At 47.2% G+C, this 26,028-nt stretch overlaps 2 protein-coding genes across 5 annotated transcripts in view; both read right to left on the bottom strand.

The window, feature by feature from the left end:
* LOC107372883 (trichohyalin) overlaps positions 1 to 6,421 on the bottom strand; it is a 99,453-nt gene extending 93,032 nt beyond the window's left edge. For all 4 annotated transcript variants that reach the window (XM_070552983.1, XM_070552985.1, XM_070552984.1 and 1 more), the window contains exon 1: positions 6,285 to 6,421. The gene's annotated coding sequence lies outside the window, so the exon portion shown is untranslated. The remainder of the gene's footprint in view (positions 1 to 6,284) is intronic.
* Positions 6,422 to 7,069: 648 nt separating this feature from the next.
* Positions 7,070 to 25,893, bottom strand: LOC107395141 (thrombospondin-type laminin G domain and EAR repeat-containing protein). Its single transcript, XM_015974438.3, has 15 exons — positions 25,691 to 25,893; positions 24,735 to 24,799; positions 24,503 to 24,664; positions 22,904 to 23,136; positions 17,041 to 17,131; positions 16,808 to 16,961; positions 14,889 to 15,020; positions 14,591 to 14,708; positions 14,411 to 14,525; positions 14,093 to 14,273; positions 11,890 to 11,948; positions 11,569 to 11,745; positions 8,012 to 8,190; positions 7,518 to 7,619; positions 7,070 to 7,446 (listed from the first exon to the last, which is right to left on the bottom strand). The coding sequence occupies exons 1-15, from the start codon at positions 25,767 to 25,769 to the stop codon at positions 7,293 to 7,295; spliced, it is 2,001 nt and encodes a 666-aa protein (XP_015829924.3). The 5' UTR covers positions 25,770 to 25,893; the 3' UTR covers positions 7,070 to 7,292.
* Positions 25,894 to 26,028: the final 135 nt, after the last annotated feature.

The following is a 26,028-nucleotide window of genomic DNA, read 5'->3' on the forward strand; positions in this document are numbered from 1 at the left end:
CAGTCCCGGGAGCGTACGTATTCTAGGACTTGCCTCAATGTTAAAATGCGGAAATGCATCACTGCTATGGAGCAGTTGAACAGGGAAAGGTCGAGAATTGGTCTCATTCCTCCCGACTTCTTCGGTACTACGAAGTAGCGGGAGTAGAAGCCTGAGAGCTCTTGTCCGCGAGGGACTTGGGAAATGGCGTCCTTGGACAAAAGTTCCCGCAGCTCCAGCTCCAGGGCCTGAGATTGTTCCTGTGACGTGAACGTCGTCTCCACAATCCCGTTGAAGGGAGGAGGAGCGGACTGAAAATGGAGTGTGTGACCGCAATGAATGGTGTCCGATATCCATTTGCTCATGAGACAAAGGCGGCGCCATTCTTGCGCATGTTCGAGGTCACGTGAACGACGTCTGAGGACTGGGTTCGCGCCCTTACCACTGTCGCTCGCACCAGAGAACTGGGAGCGACCCATGGAGGGCTGCGCATGAAAGGGCGAGTGTGTCCCTGGCGTAACACTGCATTTACATCTAGGTTCATACATCACATATAGTTCCATCCATCACAGTAAATGCTTAGTTAACTTGTCATGTTTTAATTGTTGGTAAAATAAATTCTTACTTTTATAAGCCTGGCTGTTTTCTGAATCAAAATGAAGTGTGTACAATTCCTTAATAAAGAAAGAATCCTAGATCTTCTGATAAATACAGTAAAGACCAAGCAGAGTTGAGATTCTACATTTAAATAGAGTATCACAGCTTGTTGGTCATAAGTAGAGGTAACATATTTATTGAGCTCTTAAAGCACTCAATTTCCTAAACCCTGCACCACTGAGATCACTGATCTCAGGCTCAGGGGGAGAGGTCCAGAGTCTGGGGGCCACAGCAGCAGATGATCTGTCACCCATGGTCTTTAGTTTGGTGCTGCACAACCAGTAGGCTTTGGCCACTGGACCTCAGGGATCTGCTGGGGGTGTAGGGACTGAGAAGATCACCAATGTATGGTGGTGCTTGTCCATGTAAGGCCCTATAGACCAGAACCAGGATATTGAAATGAACCCTGAAGTTGACTGGCAGCCAGTGAAGCTGGAGGAGAAGCGGGGTGATGTGGGTGTGTTTGGAGGACTTGGTCAGAAGCCGAGCACAGGCATTCTGAACCACCTGTAGACATTCAGGGAGGCACTGCTCAGACACGTGAAAGAGTGTGTCTGACTTTGGGAACCAGCTTGTCTGGGGCACAGATGAGGATCTCAGTCTTATCTTCATTCAGCTGAAGAAAGTTCCCACCATCCAGGTATTAATGGAGTCTAAGCAGGTGTGTAACAGCTGCAGCTTAGACATCTCATGGGGCTTAAAGGAGATGTTCAGCTGGATGTGCTGAAGAGCGTTTCCTCCTGAAGTCTACTACCAATTTTGGTTTTGGTGGAGGTTGTTAATTTGGCATCACCTCTTTAGTCTCTCCACTTCATTTCTGTAGGTTGACTCATCGTTGTGGTTGACTCATCGTTGTTGGAGATGAGAAGAACTGGAAGGCCAACCTTGGAAATTGCCGCTTCGCAGGGACCTAGTGTCCCAAGCTGGAGGCTCAATCTTCCATCCTCATCCAGAACGGCTGGCCCTGTGGGCCTGGCCCCTGAGGGGTGCGGGTTAGGGTCAGCAGAGCTGCCCCAGACGGTGATTCGAACCATTCAGAATGCCAGGGCCCCCTCCACTAGGTCCCTATTTGACTGTAAATGGATGGTGTTTGAAGCCTGGTGTCAGGGCAGGGATGTCTCACCCTCCCAATGCCCTGTGAATGTCATTCTGTCTTTCCTGCAAGACTTGCTGGATGGGAAGAAGGCTTTCTCCAACATTAAAGTGTACCTAGCAGCCATTTCCGCCCGACACTTGGGTTTTGGGAAGACATTGGCAGGTCAACACCCCCTGGTGAGTAGCTTCATGAGGGGTGTGCGCAGGCTTCTCCCTGTGTCTCGACCCCTGGTGCCCTCATGGGATCTGTCCTTGGTGCTGTCGGCCCTCTCCGGGCCTCCATTTGAGCCTATGGACAGCCTGGACCTTAAGATCCTGTCTCTAAAGCCCCCTTCAGACAGGCCATGAAAAACGGAAATGTTCCGGACTCTGTCCGTAAGACCTTTCTGTCTGAATACAAACATCCGGATAACGTGTTCCGGAATTTAACTGGACGAAGCCCCTAGTAACAGGTCCGGACTTGTTACGGACAGGGTGGCTGCTTCAGACTGGTGAGGTAAAGTTCCGGACAGGGAGGAGGGGGAGGAGGAGGGGACCGGGGGACGCTGTGCGCACCTAGATAGCCCGCTACTGTAGCATGCGGCGAACCACGGCAGCTCGCCTCCTACGGTACCGTCTAGACGCGTGACGGAGCGCTTCACACCGCTTCAGTGATTCCTTTAACCATTGAGCTTCATCATCCAGGTCTCTTATGCGTCTTCGTGTGCGCAGAATTATGCTTAAGCGCCTCGTGATTTTTATCTTGAGAGGCGCTATAGAAATGATATTTTCTTCTTCTTCTTAACATGGGTCCGATCCCCCCCGCCGTCAAACATCTGGAACTTTTCCCTGCTGTGTGAACGCAGCCGAAAGGACAAGTTCCAGTACAAAAGTGGTGTGTCTGAAAACACAGTTCCGGTTAAAATCCTGATTGAATTGTCCACAAATGTTCCAGAATGTCTATCTGAAAAGGACTTTAAGGTGGTGCCACTCCTGGCTTTGGTATCTGCAAAGCGAGTTACTGACTTACAGGCTCTCTCTGTGCTCCCATCCTGCACCCAGTTCGCACCAGGTGACATGATGGTGTCCCTGAAGCCCAATCCTGCCTTTGTGCCTTAGGTAGTGGGCTCCTTTTCTCCTCACAGCTTTCTACTCACCGCCCTTCTCCTCTCCTGAGGAGGAGCGGTTGCACAAGCTGTGTCCGATTTGCTTGCTCAATGAGTATGTTAATCGGACAGGGAACCTTCGCTGGAGGACCAGCTTTTTGTGACATGGGGTGGGCCTCGTAAGGGGAAACCAGTCACAAACCAGCGGCTTTCCCACTGGATTGTGGAGGCTATTTCACTGGCTTACTCCTGTCAGGGCATTCAGGCACTTGTAGGGCTCAGGGCCCATTCTACTAGGGGCCTGTCAGCTTCTTGGGCCCTTTTTCGGGGGCTGTCCGTCCAGGAGATTTGTGCTGCAGCAAGTTGGGCTTCTCCACTTGCATTTGCACGCTTCTATAAGCTTGACGTTTCGATCCCTGCAATGACCCACACGATTCTGGGTGCGGGGTCCTCAGCAGGCCAAGTCGTACCTCTGTAGGTTGGTGATCGCTGGATAAGCTGTCTGGCAATACAGGAGTCTCCATATCCTAGAGCTGTAGCGAAGCCTCGATGACGTTGACGGCTCGATTCTAAAAATTTGTCAATGTCAGATCCGGTAGTCGACGCACCGCGCCCACTTGTTGCATCCCCAGCAGTTTGTAAATAGAGGAGGAATCTGCCTGTTTTTCCTCTAGTTCGCCCTCTTCTCCGCCTTCACTAAAATCTCCGCCAAATACCGAAGACCTGGAACAATGCCCGTCCGCTACTAGATTCCTTTCCTGTTTTGCCCACCTTTGTCTCCCCGCAACGGACAACAACTTCCGGGGTCAGATGCGCTGCTCCGACTCTATCGTAGATGTAGAAAATCACCGGTAGAGTTTCTCCCTTCATAGAGGAGCTTCTTTCAGACATTAGGAGAGCTGTTTTGGTGCTAGCAGTCTCTCCTCCGTGCTGGCCTGTTTGCTGCTGGGTGTTTTTGGTTTATTTAAACTTGGTAACTTGAACTTAACTTTGGTAAAACTACTGTTAACATTTTCGCTAACAGCTTCTTGCGTTTGGATTAGCCGTTACGTTTTGGTTTAGAGTTCATCTTTTTTTGTGGCGTAGATCACCCTTTAATTACATTTAGAGTGTCGTGGGTTTTTGGTTTCATTTAAAATATCACCTTGAGTTTGGTTTAACCACCCATTTTAGAGTTGGACCTTTGGAGATTCTTATTTTGGTCCAGAACCCAGTAATCTTTGCCCAGTGGGACATCCCTACTTATTTGTACTTTTGTTTTAATTCCCCACAGGCATAATTAGTTTTATTATTCCCAACCTGTGGATGGAAAGATTTATGTTTTTGTGTAGTTGTAAATAAACCTGATCATCATTTTAACTTTTAAATCCCGTTATTGTCCCTTCCTTTTTGCACACGAGCCAAACTCCCCAGGAAGAGTCGTAACACCACTCGCCTCACGCTCATAAGTGACCAAAACAAAGCAGTATGGAGACACTCCATCTTCAACCACCTCTCAGGCAGCAGCCTGCACTCCCAAGTTCTACACGTCACCAGAACGTAACCAACCAACACAATAAAAGCAGTGTTATACAAAATGGAAGGCCTGTAGTGTTTATTCTCTTACAGTAACAATTTATCAATTTTTTTGAGGAATTTATTAGAGATTTTTTGTTTTTTATTAACTGTGCAATAGAAAAATAATCATTAGATTAATTGTATAAATAGTCATTAGAATAGTCGACTATTCGATAAAATAATCGTCAGAATAATCGTTTTAAAAATAATCGTTTACCCCCAGCCCTACCACATCCCATAGTGAGACATCGAAATGAATGTTAAGAAAGAGAACTTTAGGTTACTGTCGTAACCCCGGTTCTCTGAGTAACATGAGTGAGATGTCTCACCAGACAACCCTTCTTGCTGGGCGAAGCGAGAAGAGGTGTTTATCTTGAATGGTGCGTGCGTTGGGACGTTTGCTACTTATAGTAGCAGGTGACACGTACGTTACAGTCACTGGCCAATCAGGATTGGCGTATTGAGATAAGTGCTTCTGAGGAATCCGCGGAGGGGCGTATCCCATAGTGAGACATCTCACTCATGTTACTCAGAGAACAGGGGTTATGACAGTAACCAAAAGTTTTATAATCCAGAGGTGGTCTAGTACTCATCCATCCACACCAGGTGATGGCATAACAGGGAAGTTTTTTTTAAATATACAGGAATGAATGATTTATAACCATTTTCAAAGAGCTTTAATTTTGAAATTCCACATCAGATTTGGATGAAACTTTTTCTATGAAGGGGAGGTGGTCTAGTACTCATCTGTCTACACTAGATACTGGCTTAACAGGGAAGTTTTTTTTTAAAAAACATTTTTTCAAAGTAGAGGTATGAACGATTTATAACAATTTTCAAAGAGGTTTTATTTTGAAATTCCAAATCAGATTTGGATGAAACTTTGGTTTTATAAACTATAGGTGTTCTAGTACACAGCTGTCCACACCAGATACTGGCATAACAGCGAAGTTATTTTGAACATTTTTTTCAAAGTAGAGGAATGAATGATATATAACCACTTTCAAAAAGCTTAATGAAATTCCACATTTTGGATTAAACTTTTTTTATGAACGGGAGGTGGTCTGGTACTCATCCATCCACACCAGATGATGGCATAACAGGGACGTTTTTTAACACATTTTTTAACGTAGAGGAATGAACGATTTAATACCATTTTCAAAGAGGTATTAGTTTGAATCTGTCAGAAAATAGGTTTCTGATATGGGCTTTTATTTAGGAAAACTGAACAAATCTGCTATATAACTTTAATTCAGTAACATTTGAAATCTATTTTTTAAGTTTTTAAAAAATAATCAGTCAGAAAATACGTTTCTGAGATGGTCTTTTATTTTGAATAACTGGTTAAAATGGCAAAATAACTATAATTTTGTAACTTTTGAATTCCATTTAATGTTTTTTCTTAACAATCAGTCAGAAATTAAGTTTCTGATATGAGCTTTTATTTTGAAAAACAGTGGTTGAAATGGCGATATAGATATAATTTGGTAACATTTGAATTCCATTCCATTTAACTTTTTTCATACAAGCAGTCAGAAAATACATTTCTGAGTTGGGCTTCTATTTTGAAAAACAGTGGCCCGAGCGTTTACCGTAAAGCTGTGAACGCGTGCGCCTAGCAAAACCAAGTGAGGTCTCACTTTAGCGTCATGGCGAGTGGCTGGCTTTACCCCAGTGACGGTAAGCCTCGGCTACATTCAGTCATAATCGGCTCGAGTTTAATCCTACAGAAGAAACTGCTGACGGTCCAAAAAGAACGAACGAGCAGAACTAGAACCCGAACTGTTCTGTAACCTCCGTTAAAATGTGGAACGTTTCCATGACGGAACTTTCTACCGAAAGCAAATCAACAACTCCGTTTGAAAGCTAAGCATGTTAGTATGCTAACACCGCAAACACAATGCCCGCTACCTGTAGCCGCTGCTGCGCCGCCGTTACTTCGTCGCTCACAGATAACCTCCGGTACCGGGAAGAATCCTTCTAGTCAGGTCCCGTCGTCCCGTCGCGTTCAAACCGGGAGCATCACCTTCCACACAGACTCAGAATACATCCCACCGCTACCACAGCGCCATCTGGCGGCAGGAAGAGCTCACAGCCCGTTAACCAAAGTCAACATGTTTACAGATATTTCTCCTAAATAAAAAGCTGCTGTCAGTTTCTAAACAATTAATTACATTTTAACTCATTCAGTTAGAAACTCTTCTAGGATCATAAATGACTGAAGGACGCCTGTTAAAATTCATATATGTTTATTAGTGAAGCTTCAAAGACAATCTTTACAAAACAATAATGAAATATTTAAATGTAACATAAAAAAGTCTTAAATTATCTTAAAATTATTTATATAACTATGAATTCCCTGTGTTGTAACTGCCCTCTGTAACTTTGTGCATGTCTGTGCAACTGAAAAGTTCTGTAACTTTTGCTGCCTCTTGGCCAGGACTTCCTTGAAAATGAGGTTTTTAAACTCAGTGTGACCTTCCTGGTTAAATAAAGAGTAAATACATTTAAAAAATGCTAAAAAAAAAAGATTCATTTAAAAATTCTTTAAAAATAATTGATTGAGATCAGTTTGAACATTTTAAGATCAAACATTTTGTTTTATTGATGGACCTGATGAGGGCTTTAATATTTCTAAGTAATCAGCATTTCTTTAGCTTGTGATCTCAGCTCACTTGACCAGAACCCACCTGCAGCAGGTGTGTTCTGGACTGATTCGGGTGTTGTGGACTGGATCGGGTGTTCTGGACTGGATCAGGTGTTGTGGACTGAAATCAAACTAACAAAGGGCTTCATGAGTAAAGAGTTCTTTGAATGTCTGCAGATGTAAAAAGCATACAGGTTGAGTTGTGGCTCCGCCCTAAGAGCCATGATGCCAGCAGAATATGAAAGTGGTGGTAGTCTGGTCCGGACCAGTCTTCAGTATGTTCTGAGTCTGAACACCTTGCTGAGTCTAGAGGTGGCACTGGAGTATATCAGGAAGGAGCCCTGGTCAGTGCTAAAGTGTTCCCAGTCCCTGCAGCCAAACGTGGGCAGACTGTGGACGGGGACAAAGCCCTCATAGCCCTGCCACCTGAAACAGACGCCGCAGGTTACGCAGGCTCAGACACAACACCTGGACAGGTACAAACCAATGTAGCACACCTGTACACAATGCTGTTCAGAGAGTACGAGCTGCCGTCATGAGAATTAGCCACAACCAGGAACTTCTCATCTCCGAGGGTGAAGAACTCCCAGTCCACAGCGCTGGGCCCAACAACAGCAAAGACAAAGTTAAAAAGGCATTAATTCATCACACTGGAGAAGGTACACGTCCACATCAGGCCCACCCCCACGGGGAGCTGCAGCGGCACTCAGGAACAATTTGGTGGTTCAAACCCCCAATCCAACCCCTTAAAGCTGAGTGTCAAACTGGGAGGTGTTGGGTCCCATTGTTAAGGTCTTTGGCATGACCCGACCGGGACAAATAAACAACAACAACAAACAGTCCCCTCAGCATCGCCAATGTCCTGCTGAGTTTCCTGGATCAGCCTGTAACCAGCCAGAACACTGATTCTGAATAATACATTAAACCATGTGAGAACCCAAACCTTCAGGATTAACTATAAATACCTTTGGTGGCGAGCAGATGAGCTCACCTGTGGGTCAAGATGTCCTGGAACCTGATGAAGGTCCGTGTGAAGGTGTTGAGCTCGTACACGGTGGAGTTGATGCTGTAGAGACTGGGGCCGCGCCGGGACAGCTGCTGACTGTTGGCCACGGCAAGGAAGAACCTGCCGTCAAACTGGAACATCTCCCAGTCTGTGGCTCCAACCGTCTGAGGAAAGACAGAGGAGACGCTCGAGACAGTCCAAAGGGACAAGACTGAAAGGTCCCTGCTCCTCACAAGAAATGCACATCAGAACATCAAATCAGATTTATGTGTATAGCACCTTCTACCACCTTAACGCAAGCCCAGGGTGCTGAACAGTAAATATAAACATGGATGAACATCATCCATCCATCCATCCATTGGCTGAACCAGCTTTGTCCACGTAGGGTCGCCGGGGGGGGGGGGGGGGGGGGGGGTATATCTCCAGCAGTCAATGGGCAATCAGGCGGGTACACCCTGGACAGAGAGCCAGTCCATCACAGGGCAACACACACACACACACACGCGCACGCACACACACACACACACACACACACACACACACACACACACACACACACACACACACACACACACACACACACACACTCACACACACACACCTAAGGACAATTTGGACAGACCAATTAACCTAACAGTCATGTTTTTGGACGGTGGGAGGAAGCCGGAGTACCCGGAGAGAACCTACGCATGCACAGGGAGAACATGCAAACTCCATGCAGAAAGATCCCAGGCCGGGAAGTGAACCCAGGACCTTCTTGCTGCAAGGCAACAGCTCTAACCACTGTGCAGCCCGGATGAACATCAAAACAGCTTCAAAAGAATAAAAATAGCATAAGAGTAACACATAAACACAAGTACCAGCAACACAAAACAAAAGGTAACAACACAAAAGCCTGAGTCAGTGGTGTTGGGGGAAAGCTAACAAGTAAAAAAAGGGGTTTCAAACAAGACCTAAAAATAAACAACCAATGACGAACAAGAGTCTGCTTCTAGACCTGCAGAAAAACAACACGTCAATACAACAGGAGCAAGCTATCACTGCGTCAACCTGATGAGGAAATATAAAATCAACATTGTTTAACTGAACAATCACACGATAATAAACCACAGTGCATTTAGTGCCAACCACAGCCTTAAGACATGTGTTGAACGTGCCCAAGTCCATCCATGAGCACCATGTGAGCACCTGTGTGTGTACACGTGCTTGTATATGTAAGGTTTCTCTATAGGTACGTCCAATAGAGAGTGTGAGGGGCCACAGATCCGCCCCCCAAAGATGTGTAGGAGACAGGGGGAGCTCCAAGTCCCAGAGATCCAGGCGCTGCCCCAGAACACAGGAACCCCAGGGAGACTGTAACCAGAAAAGCCCCTGCCCCCCCTCGAGAGGCGCAGAGGATCGCCCCGGGGGGCCACAACCAGCAGCCGGCAGAATCCCGGGAAGTATTAGCGGCAAGCCAGATTCAGTTATTGATGACTTTAGGATTTCTCCACAAGAACCCATCAGAACCTCCTCCCACTCTGCTCCCCAAACAGACACGCGTTGGTAACCAAACTGACTCACAGATCTGCAGCCAACAGAGGAGGCATCTGGAAACTTTCAAAAATGAAAATAATGTGCAGATTTCCAGTTACTTAAAGGTACACTATGCAACGTTTTCATATTTTTTTAAACATTTACTTGAGCCAGTATGTGCTAAAAAGCCCATGTGGGCAAAATACTGCAACTTCAGAGTACCCGGACAGCTTCCCTGAAGTCTCACAAAGTCACGCTTTGCAGCAATCCATGTTTACGGCTCAGAACAGACGAGCTATAGCTGGTTAGCATCTATTATAGCATGTTTTGCATGGAGAAGCCTCAGAAGAGACAAAGAAAACATTTATCTGCTGAAGCTAAAGAAGAACGAGGACGTCTGACCACAAAATGGGTCAAACAGGACTCAGACAAATAGCTTCAGAGCTAGCGATCATCTTGTAAGTACTTGTAGTCAACAGTAAAGTGACTAGCTGGCATGCTAGCATTGCAGTCTGCATCTAGCATGTTTTAGATCATGAACACAGCTGATTAGTTTGATTGAGTGACGAACCACTTCTGTAGACACTAATGAAGGCCGAGGAGATGTTTCATCAGGTGTCAATGTGTAGAAAACACACACACACACACAGCAAGGAGGAGTTTCAGTGTGGTTTTACAACGTTGAAATAAAACAGACTCTAGGGGTGCTAAAGCACCCCTAAACTACCAAGCTGTGCTAGCAAAAACATGTCATAACACAAAACCAAACTTTATTTATGAAGCATTTTTCATGCTCCACGTGCAACCCAAAGCATACCCTTACCCCCAATCCCCCCCCCCCCCCCCCCCCCCCCCACACACACACACACACCTACTACACTATGTGCTGCTTAAACATCCACTGGAAAGCCAGGTTCTGACCAGCAGGTTAAGAGGGGAGTGGGCGTTTCTGGACCTGTCTCTGTGTCTAACGGGTGTCCACATGGTGGAACCTTGTTAACTGGTTAATTCTTCCGTATATGACATATTGTATGGAAGTATGGGGACGTTCCTGCGAAACACACACATAAAAGAGCGGTGAGAGTTATTAGTGGAGTGGATCTAGGGATCATACGGATGTTTTCACAACTAGAACTAATGAAATTTGACAAATTAGATTAAAACATGTAGAAAGCACATGAAGGAGTTCTAACGATAAATATTCAAGAGAGATTTGTAAAAAGAGAAAGTAATTATAATTTAAAAGTAACTAATATTTTTAAAACCATATATAAGTATTTATATAGAAGTTTTTGCATCTTTCTGCTCCTTTTCATTTAAGATTATTTGTGAAAATGAACTGTTTTAATGTAAATTGTATTTGACTGATTCCATGAAATGAATTAAAAAAAGGAAATGACCTCTGTAACGTCTATTTTCATTATGTGGTGAAGAGAGAGCTGAATCAGAAGGTGAAGCTCTAGATTTACCGGTCGATCTACGTTCCTACCCTCACCTTTGGTCACAAGCTTTGGGTAGTGACCAAAAGAATGAGATTGTGGATAAAAGCGGCTGAAATGAGGTTTCTCCGCAGGGTGGCTGGGCTCTCCCTTAGAGATAGGGTGAGAAGCTTAGTCATCCGGGAGGGGCTCGGAGTAGACCCGCTGCTCCTCCACGTCGAGAGGAGCCAGTTGAGGTGGGTCGGGCATCTGGTCAAGATCCTGGACGCCTCCCTGGTGAGGTTTTCCGAGCAAGTCCAACCATGAGGAGACCCTAGGGAAGACCCAGGGCACGGTGGAGGGACTACGTCTCTCACCTGGCCAGGGAACGCCTTGGGATTTCCCCGGAGGAGCTGGCTCAAGTGGCTGGGGAGAGGGAAGTCTGGGCCTTTAGGCTTAGGCTGCTGCCCCGTGACCCAACCCCGGATAAGTGGAAGAGAATTTATGGATGTAAGCAGGGCTCTGGAACTCAGAAATGGTCCTAGGAACATTGAGTCACCAAGTCCATAGAACCAGATGTTAGACCGGACCTATAGGGGAAACACTGACCGTAATGTTCTGGAAGGTCTGGAAGCGGCTGTCCAGCCAGAGGTAGATGGTGGAGCTGATGGTGGTAGTGTGTCCATCAAAGGTGTTGGCCACTACCAGGAAGTGGTATGGTCCAACGGTGAAGAACTCCCAGTCATATGCTCCAGATGTGGACAAGGTCTGGTACACCTCAAACAGCTGGAGACAGATGGGATAATGAGGACTACATGAACACAAGAATGGAAAAGAGGACAGACAAAAGGAGGAGCTAAGGACAGACAAAGAGTGGGGTTCATGCCCACAGGAGAAGCTGTTAGACTTGGTCTCATGTTGGACGCTCACCTGAGAGTCTGAGTTCCACCTGTAGACCACGCTGGGGATGTTGTGGTTGGAGTCTCTGGCTGAGAAAATGCAGGGGCACATTTTATCAGGTGAGTCAGACAGGTGGATAGTTAAAAGCCCCGCCCCTTCACATAAACCAGGAAGTTCTCAGTGACCAAGCTGAACTGGTAACTGGTTCTACTGGGCCAGACAAGTAGCTCTAGTGGGAAAGGGCATTGGTGTGTTTTCAATATTGTCAAGGACAATTATTGTTAACTATTATGTGTCTTGCAGCATAATAGCTCAGAGCTTTATTCAATAAAGGGCAGCAGCAGCCAGGGTTCTTCTGGAACAGGCCAGGGTTCTTCTGGAACAGGCCAGGGTTCTTCTGGAACAGGCTAGGGTTCTTCTGGAACAGGCCAGGGTTCTTCTGGAACAGGTTAGGGTTCTACTAGAACAGGTCAGGGTTCTACTGGAACAGGCCAGGGTTCTACTAGAACAGGCCAGGGTTCTACTAGAACAGGCCAGGGTTCTACCAGAACAGGCCAGGGTTCTTCTGGAACAGGCCAGGGTTCTACTGGAACAGGCCAGGGTTCTACTAGAACAGGCCAGTGTTCTTCTGGAACAGGTCAGGGTTCTACTGGAACAGGCCAGGGTTCTACTAGAACAGGCCAGTGTTCTTCTGGAACAGGCCAGGGTTCTTCTGGAACAGGCCAGGGTTCTACTAGAACAGGCCAGGGTTCTACCAGAACAGGCCAGGGTTCTTCTGGAACAGGCCAGGGTTCTTCTGGAACAGGCCAGGGTTCTACTGGAACAGGCCAGGGTTCTACTAGAACAGGCCAGTGTTCTTCTGGAACAGGTCAGGGTTCTACTGGAACAGGCCAGGGTTCTACTAGAACAGGCCAGTGTTCTTCTGGAACAGGCCAGGGTTCTTCTGGAACAGGCCAGGGTTCTTCTGGAACAGGCCAGGGTTCTACTAGAACAGGCCAGGGTTCTTCAGAAACAGGCCAGGGTTCTACTGAGCTGGTACTGCTGGTGACTAGAAGTGAACTCAAGTGCTGCTCAGCTCTGAACTGATTGGATCAGTCCTCCTGGCTCGGTTCCTCTAAGATCAACAACTGTGATCAGTGAGCGCTTGATCTTCACAGGAATGTTTGAAGTGTTACGGCTGCAGCAGCAGGTACCAGCTCCCTCTGAGCTTCAAACATCAGCTGAAAACCACAAAGCTGAACATCAATCAGCCTGGTGCTGAAGCTTCTCACAAGCAGAATCACCACAGAACCACCACAACCTCTGATCCAGAACAGGAAGTGCAGAACCTCACCTCACTGTAGCTTGTTATTAGTTCACTCATGTGATTACAGGCAACATCTGGAAACATCAGCACTACTAAAAAAGCTGTGAAGCAACTGCAGCTGATTCAGAATGCTGCTGCTAGAGTCTTGACGAGCACCAGGAGAACCGAACACATCAGTCCTGTTATTAGATCTCTACCCTGGTTACCAGTAAACTTCAGAATCCATCTCAAAGTATTACTACTAGTTTATAAATCACTCATTGGCATGGGGCCAAAACACATGTTGGATCTCCTTCCTGTAACTACACCCAGCAGGGTTCTGAGATCCTTAGGAAACAGTCAGCTGGTAGAACCGGGTCAGAACCAAACAGGGTGAAGCTGCTTTTAGCTACTATGCTGCTCAGATGGAATCAGCTTCCTCATGACCTCAGATGTGCCCCAGCTCTAGTAACCTTCATGTATTCATCAGCCTTTGAATGAATACATGAACTGGAGCTGCTCAACCTTTAACTTTCTCATTTGTTCAAGCTGGCTTTTGTATGACCCCTCTTCACCACTCTCTCTTTATTCTGCTCTCCCCACCTATTCCACCATCATCAGGATCCACTGATTTCCCTCTTTCCTGTTCACTCTCTCTCTTTCTTAACATTTTATCTTTTAAATCGCAATTGCTTATTCTTGCTCATTTTAAATATATTTTTAAACATTTTCAAAATGCTTTTTTTCTATTTTTACAATTTTTATATTTTTTGTTTTTGTGAAGCGCCTCGTGATTTTTATCTTGAGAGGTGCTATAGAAATGATATTTTCTTCTTCTTTCTCTGTTATCTGACTCTTCTGTGCATGAAATGTGCTGTAGAATAAAGCCTTGCCACTAGAGGTCCAGGTGGTACCCCCAGACTTTTTACCTGACTTCTCCCAACTAACCTCGTCTGTGATTGGCCACCACCAGGAAGCTGTGGTTATGTATCTGGAAGGCCTCCCAGTCCTGGGCAGCATGAGTCTCCAGAATCTGGTACCGCAAGAACCGCCTCCGTCTCTGGTTCCACTGATAGATGACTGACAGCTCAGGCTCCACCTCCCCTGCATCTGCCACCACGAGGAAAACCTGGTGGATGGAAATGACACACCTGGTTAGAGGTCAGAGGGTTTTAAAAGAAATGTTCCTGATTCAGACCCAAAGTTTAAGGTTCTGAGAGCTGAGCCAGTTTCCATCTGGACCGGTCCTGGTTCTGTCTGATTCACCTTGTCACCAATGGTGAAGTGCTTCCAGCCCCGGGCCTCCTGTGTGCTTATGTTCTGGTACAGGTGGAACGACTCGTTTCTCCAGCGGTAGATTCCCGATCCGGGTCGAGAGGCTCTGCCAGAGAAGACACGGTGGTTACCAGGGAGAGGCAGAATTTCAGGTCCAAAAAAGTTTGGTACCTGTTGGCTGCAGCCATGAAGAGGCCCTCAGACGGGATGGAGAATATCTCCACGTCAAAGGTTTCTGAGCAGGTATAGAGGTCCTGGTAGTCCTCCACATAGTCCAGACGTTTTTGATCTGCAGATCCAACCAGATCAGGAGATTCAAAAACACAAATAGTGGAGAACAGTGGTCTAAGAAGCTCAGAACCAGACCCTGGTCCAGATCCAAGACCAGACCAGAGTCCAGATCCAGGATCAGACCGTGGTCCTATTTGAGACTACAACTCGGTTCTGGTCCGACTCCACCTGGACTCACTCTGCAGCAGTGTCCTCCAGGTCGTCCCATCGCACATAAACAGGCTCCTCCTCTCAGCGTTAAACCACAGCTGACCCGTTTCTGGTGCTGAACATGGTGGACATGTCCCCATAGTGATTCTGGTCTCAGCCTCTGAAACAGCAGACAGCTGAGAAGGTTAGGGTTCTGAGCCTGGCCCAGGTTTAGGGAGGCTGGGCAGACAACTTCTTGTACACCTGAGTCTGAATGGACCAGCATCATAACTTTAATCAGCTAAACTCTGATGATAAACAACCTGCACCTGTAGCAGCACCTGTCTGAGTCAGAGGACTCTAAAGTCTTCACCCTGCAGGCACGCCGGTAAAGATCACAGACTGCTCATGTGAGGGCCGGAAAACTGTGGCTGAGCCACTCTGCCACCCTCACTTTTAACATAATGCAGAGGATGAGGGCTAGCTGCTAGCGCTGATGGCTCATCTGCACATAAACTCATTCACTGCCATTTGCATTTTTTTCTACCGTGTGGGCGTCGGACGAGCCCCCACACCGTGAGAACAAACATCCCAGCTCTAAGGCCGATCTTCACCCACATACGTCACACGTCACGTGACCAGGAAGCAGAAATCCATGTGTTAGGAGATCGTTTTGGGCCGCTGCTGTAAAAGAGTGAGGTGCGAACTGCCGATCACAATTCAACAACGGATTATGAAAGAACGGATAACGCTCGAAACGCGCGGGTTCTTCCTGATGTAAGAGGCGAGTCTCCGCTTTGTTCTGGTTGTTTTGGCGTCGACATCATCCTAGCGTGCAACGTTCTGTGACTCTTAAAAAAGTGAAAACGCTGAAAAACGCTGGCAGTGAATGAGTAAAGCTTGGTTTATGCTTGACGCATTGACTTTCCGCTTGGTGGTGCGGCTCACGGATGGAACGCGCTTCACAACTCGCAGCGTTTATGGTTCATGTGGCTCGTCTCTGAGGTGAGACAATATTCTCCCAAACTGTAGGGGGCAGCATGGAGCTCTACAGCATGCATCCAACACTACACCATAGTAGAAGTAAAAACTGTTGTTTACAACATGGCATTCCAGCATTTTTTAACAGCATCCTCGTCTTTTCCGACAGTGCGAGCTATTTCTCTCCAAGAATTATTAACAACATGTTGATCACGGTGATCTCTGAGAGCTGAATCATACAAATGTCTGTATTTACGGACCTCTGCCATACTAGTTCTTGCCGAACCGCCATGTTTTTCCGCGTCCGACCGTCCGCGTGGTTAGAAAATTTCCTAGGTGCGCGGTGCGGAAAGTTTGGGCCGTGCGGAGGCGCGGTGGAGGGGCGTGGTTGTTAAAATGATGCAATTTCGCCGCGCGGAGCCGTGCAGACCTCGCGGACGCGTCAAGCATAAACCAACCTTTAATCTGGTCAATGGAAACATGCTCCTCTCTGGATCCAGCCCCAAGTGGAGGAGGAGGGAACTGCAGTTTATGTCACTTCCAGTTTGGATTCATTTTGGGCGGTCACAGTTTCCCCTTGGTGGTAGTGAGCTCAAGGAAACAACAACTAACAAGGACGGAGCCTGGATCTGAACCAGCAACTCACCGGGGTGAATGCCTCAACAGGGTCAGGATCCCATCCACAGACATTATTAATCACACCACTGGTGGGAAGCTTCCACTCTACTGGGTACCAGGACCAAGACTCAAACTAGAACTAGGAGTTCTGAGAGGATGGTCTCACTGGAACCAGCAGGACCTGGTCCTTGTAGGGTCTGTAGCTCAGGTTCCTGGATCATAGACAGAATCACAGAACCAGGTCCAAACTCAGAGAAGAGCACTCCTCTGAGATCTGATCAGGTTCCAGTGAGCAGAACAAAGTTGTTCTGATTCTTCCTAAACTGACAGTTTCAAAAGCTTTGGACTCCTGTGAGAGGCTCTCCTCACCGTACGGGTAAAGTGGTCTGAGCAGGTCCAACTGCAAAGGGGTTGACTTCAGGACCGGTGGGATGGACAGCTCAGTCAGACCGGGGTCAAAGTTTGGGCACAATCTGGGCGTGGCATCTGAACCTGGTAGCAGAACCAGCTGACGGAGCAGACCCTGGACACAGAAAGCAGACTGAACCAGCAGGAAGACTTGAGGGTTCTGAATCTGATTCAGGTTCTGATCAGAGACTCACAGTGAAGCGACCCCTCCAGTGACCCCTGCTGCCCACAAAGAACCAGGATCCTTGGGTGCTCAAGGTCCCGGGGAAGGACCAGACCAGTTTACTGGAAGAGAGGAAACCAGGTTACAGAACAGTTCTCCTGATCCAGAACAAACCCCAAACCAGATCAGGCTGGACCCAAAGGCAGGGAAGAAAAAGCAATGCATCGATTACATCAGTGAATAGTGAGTTATGTTTTTAATCAAGTTAACCTCACTTCTAACCTTTAACTATTTCTGCATACGGGCCTCCGTTCTATGAGGAAGGACAGGTGAGGTGAGGACAGGTGACTTAGAGAGACGAGACGTGAAAATGGAGGATTTTATATGAGTCGTCGGTCATGTAGCGGCATGAAGGTTCTCTGATTTGTGCCAAAGGTCACATTTGCCCAGCTGGGTCGAGCTGGGTCAAACAGTACTTTGAATCCACAGATTAAACCCAAGGAGCCACGATGTCTGCTCAAGATCATAACACCATATCTGCTGTTCCGTCCCAGAAGGACACTTCAAGCCACGATGATAATAATTAAATAATAATTAATAAACACATTGATTTTATTACTGTTTAATATAATCATTACAACATAATCACGTGGTTCATTATAAAGGTATCTTAATTACATGAAATGGATTATTATGCTTTGGGTATAATAATGATTAATTATAATGACTAAAGATGTGTTGAGCAACAAGGTCAAGTTCACCTTATCCAGCTAACACAGAGTTCAGATAAACAATAACTGCATCACATGTTTTTGACGCATGAGCAAGCTTTCTTCCGGAGAGAGAGGGAGTGGTTCTGAGAGAGTTTGGTAAAACTAACCATCACAGATTTCACGTCCAGTTCTGAACAAGACATCATCCTGAGGAGTCAGGGACGGCTGCCCTGAACCTCTGCTGCTGTTCTGTCACGCCGACAAGAATGAAGAACAAACAAAACAAACCAACTAACGAAAGACTCTCCCAGAGTCATTTGATTTCTGAAGTTAAGTTAAATACGAGAACGTTCATCTGCCAAACGCTTCAAACAGCCGTGTACCCAGGACATCTCTGGACCGGACCATCGGACACTTGCGTCTACTCTACCAGCCGAAGTGTAAGCTTGGATGAAACCCATCCTCCTGATGCCCGGATCCACAAAGGGGGCCCTGTTTGGGTGAGGTAGAACACGATAGATGACGTTTGATGCTGTTTTTCTCTAAATAACTCAGTTATCTGCAAAACATCAGTTTCACCCAGAACGCTTCATTCCCTTTGAAAAGAAACCTTCTGAGAACTTCATTCATGCATCCAAAACTCATCATTCTCATTTTTAGCTCCATCCAACACAGATTTGCTTTTAAACAAGTTTAATATCAAAGCTGTTAAAGAATTGTCATTAGAATTGCCATCCATGAATTGTCATTTTATAATTGTCGTTTCAAATTTTCAGTTTAAAAATTGTTAGTAATAAATTTCTTCATTTTTAAACTTGCCTCATTATTGAAACGAAACACAGAAAAGGGTTGCATTTCCTTTTATCGAATGAAAAGAATCTTACTGAATCTTCTGTTTAATAAATAAACTTTTGCTATTAATTTAAGTACCGGTATCTTAAATTAATTTTCACCCCATTACAGTGAAAACAGCAGCATGGACTCCCCAGATCATTATCATTTCATTTTGTTTATTTCTTAATTCTAATTTTTGCTTATCATTTACTTTTGTTTTTCTTGCACAAGTACCACAGCAATTTCCTAATGTTGCTATTCCTGCACATATGGTAATAAAACCCTTCCGACTCAGCTTTGGATTCTGACTCTGAACTCAACACTACCTGGTGGTGAGTTGGCTGTCATGGTGGGGAAGACGCCAGTCAGGCCTAAACTTAGTGTGAGGGACTGCTGGGAACATCTGGTGGAGTCTCCTGTCAGAAGGAGCTTCAATTCCCACCTCAGACAGAATTTCAAACACGTCGCGAAGGAATCAGGAGACAGAGTCCGAAAGGGCCATGTTCCGTGCTGCCATTGTCACGGCGGCCGACCAGAACCGCGGCTGCAAGGTTGTCAGCGCCTGTCATGGTGGCAATACTCGAACCCAATGGTGGACACCGACAGTTAGGGATGCCGTCAAGATGAAGAAAGAGTCCTATCCTATAGCGCGTGAATGTGTGTGTGAATGGGTGAATGACTGATTGTGTTGTAAAGCACCTTGGGGGGTTCCAGGACTCTAGAAGGCTCTATATCTAATACAGGCCATTTACCATATCAGCCTCTCCCTGGGCTGCCACCTTACCATGGTGGATGGGTTTGAGTGTCTCAATGATCCTAGGAGCTAAGTTGTCTGAGGCTTTCTGCCTCTGGTAGGGTCACCCATGACAAACAGGTCCTAGGTGAGGGATCAGACAAACAGTTGCCCAAAGACCTCTTATGACGAATTATATAAATGGAAACCGTGTTCCCTCGCCCGGACGTGGGTCACCGGGGCCCTCCTCTGGAGCCAGGCCTGGAGGTGGGGCACGTTGGCGAGCGCCTGGTGGCTGGGCTTTCACACATGGAGCCCGGCCAGGCACAGCCCGAAGAGGAAACGTGGGTCCCCCTTCCCATGGGCTCACCATTCGTGGGAGGGGCCAAAGGGGTCAGGTGCAGTGTGTGACGGGTGGTAGTCAAGGGCGGGAGACCTTGGCGGTCTGATCCTTGGCTACAGAAGCTGGCTCTTGGCACATGGGATGTCACCTCTCCGGTGGGGAAGGAGCCTGAGTTGGTGTGTGAGGTTGAGAGTTTCCGACTAGATATAGTCAGACTCACCTCAACACATGGCTCTAGCTCTGGAACCAGTTTCCTTGAGAGGGGGTGGGCTTTCTACCACTCTGGAGTTGCTCCCACTGAGAGGCGCTGAGCAGGGGTGAGCATTCTAGTTGCCCCCCATCTTGGTGCCTGTACGTTGGGGTTTACCCCAGTGAGTGAGAGGGTAGCCTCCCTCCGCCTACGTGTGGGGGGACGGGTTCTAACTGTGGTCTGTGCTTATGCATCAAACTACAGTTCAGACTACCCACCCTTTTTGGAGACATCGGAGGGGGTGCTGGGAAGCGCTCCTTCCGGCGACTTCCTTGTTCTGCTGGGGAACTTCAACGCTCACGTGGGCAACGACAGTGAGACATGGAGTGGTGTGGTTGGGAGGAACGGCCTCCCTGATCTGAATTTGAGTGGTGTTTTGTTATTGGACTTCTGTGCCAGTCATTGATTGTCCATAATGAACACCATGTTCAGACATAAAGGTGTCCATATGTGCTCTTGGCACCTGGATACCTTAGGCCGCAGCTCGATGATCGACTTTGTTGTTTTTTCATCTGACCTGCGGCCCCATGTCTTGGACACTCGGGTGAAGAGGGGGGCAGAGCTGTCAACTGACCACGACCTGGTGGTGAGTTGGCTCAGATGGTGGGGAGGATGCCGGTCAGACCAGGCAGGCCCAAACGTATCGCGAGGGTCTGCTGGGAACGTCTGGCAGAGTCTCCTGTCAGAAGGAGCTTCAATTCCCACCTCCAACAGAACTTCCAAAACGGTCCGGGGCAGGCAGGGTGGTGGCTAGGTGGGTGTGTGGGGGTGGGGGTGGGGGGGGGGGGGGGGGGGGGAGCAGTGCGCTACCAACACTATCTATAGTGGGGACGGTGTGCTGCTGACCTCTACTCAGAATGTTGTGGATCAGTGGGCAGAATACTTCGAAGACCTCCTCAACCCCACCGACATGTCTTCCAGTGAGGAAGCGGAGTCTGGGGACTTTGGGTTGGCCTCTCAAATCTCTGGTGCTGAGGTCACTGAGGTGGTTAAAAAGCTCCTCTGTGGCAAGGCTCCAGGGGTGGATGAGATCCGCCCGGAGTTCCTTAAGGCTCTGGATGTTGTGGGGCTGTGTTGGCTGACGCGGCTCAGCAATATCGCGTGGACATCGGGGGCAGTCCCACTGGACTGGCAGACCGGGATGGTGGTCCCCTTATTTAAAAAGGGGGGGCGCAGGGTGTATTCCAACTACAGGGGGATCACACTCCTGAGCCTTCCTGGTAAGGTCTATTCAGGGGTTCTGGAGAGGAGGGTCCGTCGGATTGTTGAACCTCAGATTCAGGAGGAGCAATGTGGTTTGCATCTTTGTCGTGGAACACTGTACCAGCTCTAGACCCTTATGGGGATCCTGGAGGGTGTGTGGGAATTTGCCCAACCAGTCTACATGTGTTTTGTGGATTAGGAGAAGGCGTTTGACCGCGTCCCTCAGGGGGTCCTGTAGGGGGCTACTCCGGGAGTATGGGGTACCAGGCCCTCTGATATGGGCTGTTAGGTCCCTGTATGACCGGTGTCAGAGCTTGGCCCACATTGCCGGCAGTAAGTCGGGCTCGTTCCCAGTGAGAGTTGGACTCCGCCAAAGCTGCCCTTTGTCATCGATTCTATTCATAAGCTTTATGGACAGGATTTCTAGGCACAGCCAAGGTGTGGAAGGCATCTGTTTTGGTGGCCTGAGGATCAGGTCTCTGCTTTTTGCAGATGATGTGGTCCTGTTGGCTTCATCAGAACATGATCTTCAGCTTTCTCTGGAGCAGTTCGCAGCTGAGTGTGGAGCAGCTGGGATGAGAATCAACCCCTCTAAATCTGAGACCATATGGTCTTGAGTCAAAAAATGTGAAATGTCTTCTCCGGATCAGGAATGAGGTCCTGCCTCAAGTGGAGGAGTTTAAGTATCTCGGGGTCTTGTTCACGGGTGAGGGAAAGCTGGAGTGTGAGATCGATAGGCAGATTGGTGCTGCATCTGCAGTGATGCGGGCGTTGTTCCGGTCTGTCGTTGTGAAAAGAGAGATGAACCGTAATGCAAAGTTCTCAATTTACCGGTTTATCTAAGTTCTTACCCTCACCTATGGTCACGAGCTTTAGGTAGTGACCGAAAGAACGAGATCATGGATACAAGCGGCTGAAATGAGCAGGGTGGCTGGGTTCTCCCTTAGAGATAGGGCGAGAAGCTTGGTCATCAGCAAGGGGTTTGGAGAAGACCTGCTGCTCTTCCACATTTAGACGCCTCCCTGGTGAGTTTTTCCAAGCACATCCAACTGGGAGAAAACCTTAAGAAAGATCCAGGACTCACTGGAGACTACTTCTCTCACCTGGCCAGGGAACGCCTTGGAATTCCCCCAGAGGAGCTGACCCAAGCGGCTGGGCCTCCCTGCTTAGGCTGCTGCCCCTGCAACTCGACCTAGCCGGCCACAAATGGATGGAATTTCCCTTTACATCCACTTTTCATTATGATCTTCTAAAAATATTTTTTTATTTTTTGTTCTTGTGAAGCACCTCATGATTTTTAATCTTGTGAGCCGCTACCAAAAAAAAAAAAAACGGTTTCTTCTATGCTGGGGAAGGTTCTCAGTCATCCAGGTTCAAATGAAGTCCAATTGTCTTCATTTGAACCCTTTGGTTTTCTTCCATCTTGCTGTGATGTAGCACTATGTAAATAAACTTACTTGAAAACTGAAACTGAATTAATTAATCTCTAACTTTACTTAATCTCGACAGCACTGCCCAACTGCTCAACCAGAACCGGATCAATCTGACCTCAGAAAGACCTGAACAGACCGAGTCACAGCAGGATGTTGGTGAGCTGGACTGGGCAGACCAGATAATAAAGACTAGGGTTAGGGTCCACATTCACAGGGGAGGAAACCGACAAAACCAACTTACACTAAATGAGATGAGGTTTTTGGACTTGACTAAAACAGGTTTAAAATACTGCTGACTCATCTAGGGACCAGAGTGAACTAGTCTAAACCTGTCCAAGCTGGTATTGAACCAATCTGAACCAATTTGAGCTGGTCTGAGACTTACAGTTCCAGAGGCAGTCCACAGTCGATGGTCAGTGTGGCATAATGTCCTGAGACAGCCAGGACCACAGTGTGCCAGCGGTTGTCATCCAGTCCAACGTCTCTGAAACTGATCCGACTCCACCCACCAGCTTCAGGGGGCTTGGTCAGGAGATGAAGCCGGTTCTCAGAGATTCGTAACCCTAGCAACAGTGAATCAGACCCCTCCTTCACCACAGACAGGATGTACTCATTGGTCTGGGAAAGGACAGAAAGCGGACAGGTTAGAGTGGACCAGATCGGCCTGCAGGTAATTGAACCTCTTCTTAAAAAACTTTCTCTGGATCTAGATGACCAAATTAATTATAGACCAACATCTAACCTTCCTTCTAAACACTAATGCTCTGTTTGAGGAATTTCAGTCTGGTTTTAGAGAGAATCACAGCACTGAAACTGCATTAGTGAGAGTTACAAATTATATTCTCATGGCCTCAGATAAGAATCTTGTGTCTGTTCTAGTCTTGTTAGATCTCAGTGCTGCCTTTGATACAGTAGATCGCAATGTTCTTTTAGAAAGACTTGAACATGTTGTAGGGATCAAAGGAACAGCGCTAGGCTGGTTTAAATCCTACCTGTCTAATAGATATCAATTTGTAAATGTACATGACAAATCTTCATACTCCAGGGTTACTTGTGGAGTACCACAGGGTTCAGTACTTGGACCAATTCTTTTTACTATATATGCTCCCAATTGGTAAAATCATTAGACAGCATGGGGTAAACTTTCACTGTTATGCTGACGATACTCAGTTATATTTATCCATTAACCCTGATGAACCTAATCGATTAGTTAGATTACAGGCTTGTCTTGAAGACATAAAAAATTGGATGACTCAGAATGTTCTGCTTTTACATCAAGACCAGACTTATTTCACAAGCAGAAGTTGAGGCACTTGTGGGTGAGGTGGAGAAATGAAAGGAAGTACTTTTGCAAAACAAATAAGAGAAAATCCACGAAGTAGCACAGCGTTGCTGAAGCCGTCAATGTTGTGAATTCTTCTGAGAGATCTGTGGCGGATATGAAAAAAAAGGTCCAATCGGGATTCGATCCCAGACTCCAAGGTGAAAGTCCGGCAGACTAACCAGTCACCCAAACAGAGATCTCCCTTGTCCAAGTAGCCCAGGGCGCATGATCAATCGGGTCACAGTGACAGGACACACACTGTCACAGACGCATGACATTCTGTCTCAATCTGTCCCCCTGCTGATATTCTGCATTCCGTATTCTGCACTTCAGGCTGTGTGTGTGTGTGTGTGTGTGTGTGTAGTGTGTGTGTGTGTGTGTGTGTGTGCGCGCGCACGCGTGTGTGTGTGAGTGTGTATTCGCACGTGTGTGTGTGAGTGTGCATGTGTGTGTGTGTGTGTGCGTGTGTGTGTGTGTGTGTGTGTGTGTGTGTGTGTGTGTGTGTGAGGTCTTGTTCTGTGTGAAAACGAAGCAGTACAGGTGATAATGCAGCAGGATTAACTGAATCGGTCTGGACAAACCAGAACAGGCTGAACCAACATCTGATGGGACCACACTAGACTGGATTGGACCTTGTTCCATGAGGTTCGGTGGGTTCACCTTTTTTCGAAGTTTCTGAAGTTTTATGGTTGTGACCAATGAAAACTCAGCAGGAAAATCATCACAGCTGGAGAAGATCTGGGAGGCGGGGAAACCCATAGCCGCTGGAGCAGTGCCAGTCAGTCTGACACCTCTGTATCCTCTAGACTGAACCATCTGCACCTGCGTGAACATAACCTTGATCAGAGAATTTGAGACCAATTGGTGCATTTCATTTTCATCTGGGTCCTACCTTTGTGAGTGGAGCTTGGCCTGATCGGGGCATGACTCTGGACAGCAGGTCCAGAGGCAGCAGATCTGAGGAGGAACCAGAACATCTGTCAATTCTGATGGACCTCAAACCATGTTGTCTCCACAATTCATCAACATAATCATCTGGACTTAAACATCACAAGGTTTTCAGGCTGGTTCTGGGCCAGGACTAACATCTGCTGATGATGGCTTTGGAAGTTAAATTTCCATGGAGCTGGAGTGGAACCAGCTGGAGGAACTGATGTGGATCAGTTATACTGAAACCAGGTCCGATTACAGTCAGGCCTTTATAGGGTTGATGTGTATCACTTGCATCTTCAGCCAGGTTCTAAAAATAAACCTGGACCTAAACCGGGCCGCAGACATCAGAGATCAGATTTAGAACATCAACACCTGAACCAGAGCGTAGTTTGACCTCAGATCCACTGAAACGCAGCTGCTGACTTAAATAATCTATTAGTGGTCCTGGACCTAGAACCAGACAGTCTTGGCTTTCTCTGAGGTGTGTGAAGCTTTGTTCTGATTGGTTCTAACAGGAATTCCCCTTGAAGCTGCTGTTTGATCAGTCTGAATGAAGGGAGGAGACCATGGGTCCAGAACCGGGTCTCACATTTCAAAGAGTGAAAACATTAAAACACAAAGCAGCCGAGATGTCTGAAAACACACAACGGGGTGGGTTCTGAGCCATTACTGTCAGCTTTTACTCTTAGCAGTAGGAAAAGGATCTGGACTTCTGTCAGGCTTCAGGAGCACCAGAACCATGCACAACAGAACTTTCCTAACTGAACAGCACCAATGAGAAAAAATAAATCTGAGACCCTTTTGAGAGAAAACTACCAGGTGAGCAGTCTCTAGCCAACAGGAACTCAACAAGAACCAGGTGAGACAGGTCAGAAGAACACAACTACATCACCTGGACCTCTCAGAACTATTTACCTGTGCAGGGTGTCCAGCTGTGGCTCTGGACCATGGCTAGCAGGGTCCAGGTGAGCAGCAGGAGACCACAAACCAGCATTATGATCCGATGACACGGTTCCTGCTCAGCATCACGTTGGTGACAACCCGAGGTTCAGACATGAAGATGGAGAGAAGATCCTTCTCCTCAGAATGAGAGACTAGAGCTTGGCCCAGTTCTGATCCCTGTGGTTCTACAACCCTGTGGAACAACACAACCCGTGTGGACTCTGCTCTGGTTCTAGATCAGTCTGAGGTTCTGGTTCAGGTCAGGATAGCTCCATGAACATAGAAGAACGACTCATGTTCACTGGTTAGTC

Source organism: Nothobranchius furzeri, chromosome 7 (assembly GCF_043380555.1).
Source record: "Nothobranchius furzeri strain GRZ-AD chromosome 7, NfurGRZ-RIMD1, whole genome shotgun sequence".
Lineage (NCBI taxonomy): Eukaryota > Metazoa > Chordata > Actinopteri > Cyprinodontiformes > Nothobranchiidae > Nothobranchius > Nothobranchius furzeri.

Coding starts and splice junctions, on each gene's coding strand:
- LOC107395141 (XM_015974438.3), bottom strand. CDS start 25,769: ATGCTGGTTTGTGGTCTCCTGCTGCTCACCTGGACCCTGCTAGCCATG. Junction 17,132..22,903: donor TGTGGACTGCCTCTGGAACT/GTAAGTCTCAGA, acceptor CCTCTCTTCCAG/TAAACTGGTCTGGTCCTTCC. Junction 15,021..16,807: donor CAGACCACTTTACCCGTACG/GTGAGGAGAGCC, acceptor CTGCTGTTTCAG/AGGCTGAGACCAGAATCACT.